The sequence below is a fragment of the Austrofundulus limnaeus genome, unplaced genomic scaffold (assembly GCF_001266775.1).
Source record: "Austrofundulus limnaeus strain Quisiro unplaced genomic scaffold, Austrofundulus_limnaeus-1.0 Scaffold160, whole genome shotgun sequence".
NCBI classification, from domain to species: domain Eukaryota; kingdom Metazoa; phylum Chordata; class Actinopteri; order Cyprinodontiformes; family Rivulidae; genus Austrofundulus; species Austrofundulus limnaeus.
The window spans coordinates 165,428-169,867 of record NW_013952562.1 but is presented as its reverse complement, the minus strand read 5'-3'; the positions used below and the strand labels follow the sequence as shown (position 1 = coordinate 169,867).

Sequence of the window (4,440 nt, the reverse complement as noted above, 5' to 3'; positions counted from 1 at the left end):
ATGTATGTATGTATGTATGTATGTATGTATGTATGTATGTATGTATGTATGTATGTATGTATGTATGTATGTATGGGGATATACTGTATATATGTATGCATGCTTTATGTAGAAATTATAATAAATTTTATTATTATATAGATATGTATTTTGTTGCTATGTTTTCTTGTATCCATTCATTTTCAGGTGAGCGGACTGATGTTGGGTGTGTGGCCTTGTGTTTTCTTGGTGTATATTTAATATATTTTCTAATCTCTCCTTCAGTCTTTCTAATTACTGTTTCCTCTGTTTCCCCTCTTTTCTTCTCTCCTCTTTATATTAAAAAAAAAATCACTGATGATGAAGAAATTAAGAAACTGATATTAGGTTGTTGTTGTTTTTTTCCTACTGAAGTGAAAAAAGAAACCAAGCAGATCTCTGTCTACTGAAACCACACCAGGTGTCTCTTACCCAGCTGGGACAGTCTCGGACCACCACAGTAACGTCTCCAAAGACACGTGAGGTGTACTCCATGAAGGCCGGGTTGTGCAGACTGCCCTCCAGGTCGCAGGGTCCCACCAGCGCCCCGTGACCCAGGTAGCTCCACAGCAAGCCTCCCTGCAGCTGCCCCTGGCCCATGATCTCCTCCCCGGGCCCGACTCCTCCGGGACACTCGCTGCCCAGAGCCACGATGTGGATGGACCTGCAGGGGCAGAGCGTGGAGACGAATTATTCATGTCCGTCACGGAGCCGGTGCATCACCTGGGGGGCATGCTGCTTGAACACCGGGTTGTATATGTTTGTTAAATGAGCACCTATGTATTTAACGAGTTGCAGCGTAACTTACATTGTGGTTTTGTTCCGCTGTTGGACGCTATGGAGCCAGTGTCCGGTGCGTTCTTCCACGCCAGACCGCAGTCAGGGTCGCCTTTTTTTTTTCCGCAATGAGCCGCGGCTCCGCGCCGCCGTTAATCCCTCTCATCGGCCGCCGGCCCCCCGGGAGCCCGGCTACAGGAGAGTTCAGCGGTCACTCGCATGTCTMCGTCTCGTTATTCATTCATAAAAAAAAGAAGAAGAAGAAAAAAAGGCGAAGATCGAATCCCGTCCCGAACCGAACCGCAGCAGGCAGCGGAGGCACACCGGACAGCCCGGGCGGCGGAGCGGCAGCTGCGGCAGCGGTGAGAGGGTAAACAGCAGCGCCCATGGGCGGCAGAGAGGCGCTAACGAACAAGTTGTCAGCCGCAGAAAGACAAAATTACCCGCAGGAAGACGGGCAGCCTCGCGCCTCCGGACCTGAGAAATATGTCGGTGAATAAAAGAAAAGTCGGCGTCAAAGATCAAAAGAGGAGGGGGTTGTTCGCGCCTGACTCAGCAGCACGCACGCGGGCACACACGCKAAAAGCACGAGCCCGTGCACACACAAACACCATGCAGGACCCTGTGGTCTCTGTCCGAGCTGGGAGAGTTTGAAACGTTTCAGTCCGTCTAAAGGTTGTTTTTGATTTTTAAACCTTATTTTCTGTAAGCATACCTACTGCTGCTGTCTTTATCGACACATAACAACCACAGCAGAACAAACAGAAAAACTCAAACGCAGGAAGTCTTGCAAAATGATGTAAACAACGTTTAATCTAAAAAAATGTGTTAATTTAGTTGAAAGGGGCTAAATCAATAATGCACGATCTAAAACTGTACAGATATTTTGAATTTGATGTGAATTATAAACTTTTACAAAAACTGAGCAGAAATTATAAAAGTAGCCAAGGCCTTGGAAGTAGGGGTGCACAGGGTGCTGAAGCAGAGAACTTATATTTCAATAATTAATAAAAACTATTTCTTAGAGCTATGTATGTTTAAAATGCCAATTTTTAGGTCATTTTAGTTTTATGTGCAAAATGTTTACAAAAGGGAGGCGCTCTTCAGGGATGAACATTGACCCCCACCCACACACACACACACACACACACACACACACACACACACACACACACACACACACACACACACACACACCATTGGTAGTGCCCCTGGTTCATTCACAGCATAATGTTATTTATGAGAAAGAATTGTTTTTATAAGCCTAAAATACAGGTACTTGATTGCCAAGTTTGGATAACTTGTGTCCTTTTCTCCTTACTTCATGTTGTACATGTCAAACTCCAGGCCCGCGGGCCAAATGCGGCTGCAGGTTACATCCATCTGGCCCGCCTTCCCCACCACCAAAAACATTTTATTTTATCTTTTTGCTTGATTTAATATAAAAATGGATTTTATATCAAAAGTAAACTTTTAATTTATGATCCAATGCAACAAAATAAACTAATTCAAAAGGTGAAATATAACAATAATTGTCCAAACCCAGCTGTGGGCTTTGAATAACTGTGGCCCCCTGAGCAATTTAGTTAAATAGCCCTGTATTAATGTCTCAAAATAAGCTGCTTTAAAGCCAGCATTGACCATAAACTACATCTCCCATAATGCATGCTGATTATGCGTGGGAATTCCCTGTCAGAAAGTGGGAGTGTTCGGAATTCAAGACGGCAGCTTYTCACCGCAACTCAACAGTGAGTAAAACTCTTACTTGTACTTTTAATGGTGTTTCTGTATTATTTATTTCGCATTTAGTCCATTGTACACATACTTTTCAGTATTTATACGAGGACATGTTTAAACAATGTTTCTATGTACAAAATACCACGTAGAGCTCGGTTATTTTGTGTTAGCGGTGCTCAGCCGTAGCAGTGAGACGAGGAACGTGACGTTTTGCCCCCACTGTGCTCATGTGGCCCTCAGTGCTATATTGTGACTATCACATCTATAACTAATATAACGTCAGGAACACACAAATTTAAAATTTACAAAAAGTGGGTAGATAACTATTGTGTCATGACTGAAATATATATTGCAGACATGATTTAAAATATACAGCTTATTCATATTGAATACACCTAACTTCAAATATTCAGGGTTATATTTTTCATGCAAGTGCTTGACTCCTAAATTCACCTGTGACATGTTCTCACAACTGTGTAGTTTTAGAAGATTCCACTGTTGTTTTACTTATTTGTCACTAATTAAACKTTAGAAAAATGAGTGTGGTGGATTGGATTTAAAGGAGTTTAAAAGCTTTATCACCACTTTGTTGCAAACTACTATAGTTCAGAAAATRTGCCTCATTTAAAAAAAAGCTATATTTTCCCCCCTCCATCATCTAGAGTGCATAATGCTGTGAAAATGTTCTAATGGACGTTTTAGTGCCTAACAAAGCCGCAGGATGAACTTTACATTTAAACCTCTCAGGTGGCGCTGCGTGAGAGACAGATCAGTACAACCACATGGGCTCACGGTTATTATATTATTATATAGTCMCTCAGAACAGTTCTCCGCTTCGTGTGGAAATGTAATCTGTTCTGCACAGACACGGGCAGCCGGATGAGTCCGCAGTTCTGCTCAGTTATTTTAAAAATCAGACATCAGACTCTTCATGCAGAAGATGAGGAAGACTTTTGTCTAAAGGTGCAAAAACCAGAATCTGCGACAGCATGTGTCACATTTACTGCATGTGAAGGTGCCATGGTTGCAGAATAAACTCATTTTGGATATGGTAGATGAGATGTAACATTATTAGTCTTTAGAAAATTTGTTATCATTTGTCTCCACCTTTTTTTCTCTTTCAGATCATTTTTATTTATTTATTTTATATTAAGAATAGCCAGAGGAAATTTCAGAGTTTAATCAGAGCATCCTCTGTCGATGTAATGCGTAACATCAAACAGGGCGCTGAATTTTAATTCGCCGCAACAACTGCAGATCCATGCAGCTCACACGCCGCCACTGTCCCTCAGGAACCCCCTGCTTGGCAGTTTCCTCACACGGTCGACTCCTGATCTTGACAAGCATCGTTTGACCTGCTGCAAAACGACAAACAGCTTCAGCGCCGAGTCAAGATGTTCGCTTATTAGAGGCCTGCGTCACCCAAACGTTTCACTCCCATGCGCTTAATTTCCCCTTCACTGCTGTACATTGACTAACTGCATTCGAAACTCCACACACACTGCTTCTGCAGATCTGGGTCCACATCACCAAATTAAATGTGGATCAATGAAAAATAATCTGATTACAGAGACCTGGCTTGACCTCTTAAATCACACGGCCATGACCAGTTTAGATTCCATTCAAGCAAACTTTAAATTAAGTTTGTGTTTGGACATTTCAAAGAATACATAGTAGATCTTTCTAACAGCTTTGAAGCAATTTAATAATCTAAATATGAACAATTTAAAACTGTTTTAGAGAAAAWATATATATATATATAATCTGTGCTAATCTGCTCACTTTTTAATGAATATACAACCCCTGGCAAAAAGTATGGAATCACTCGTCTTGGATGAGCACTCATTCAGACATTTCATTCWGTAAAACAAACTCAGATCAAAAACATGATACAATAATAAGGTCATT

At 41.6% G+C, this 4,440-nt stretch overlaps 1 protein-coding gene across 1 annotated transcript in view; it reads right to left on the bottom strand.

Moving 5' to 3' along the window:
* Positions 1-1,068, bottom strand: part of rhobtb3 (Rho related BTB domain containing 3) — a gene marked incomplete at its 5' end in the record, with an annotated part of 30,750 nt that extends 29,682 nt beyond the window's left edge. The window contains 2 exon segments of the mRNA XM_014017051.1: positions 451-682; positions 827-1,068. Of these exon segments, the coding sequence (XP_013872505.1) occupies positions 451-682; positions 827-828 (234 nt within the window).
* Between the last annotated feature and the right edge of the window lie 3,372 nt (positions 1,069-4,440).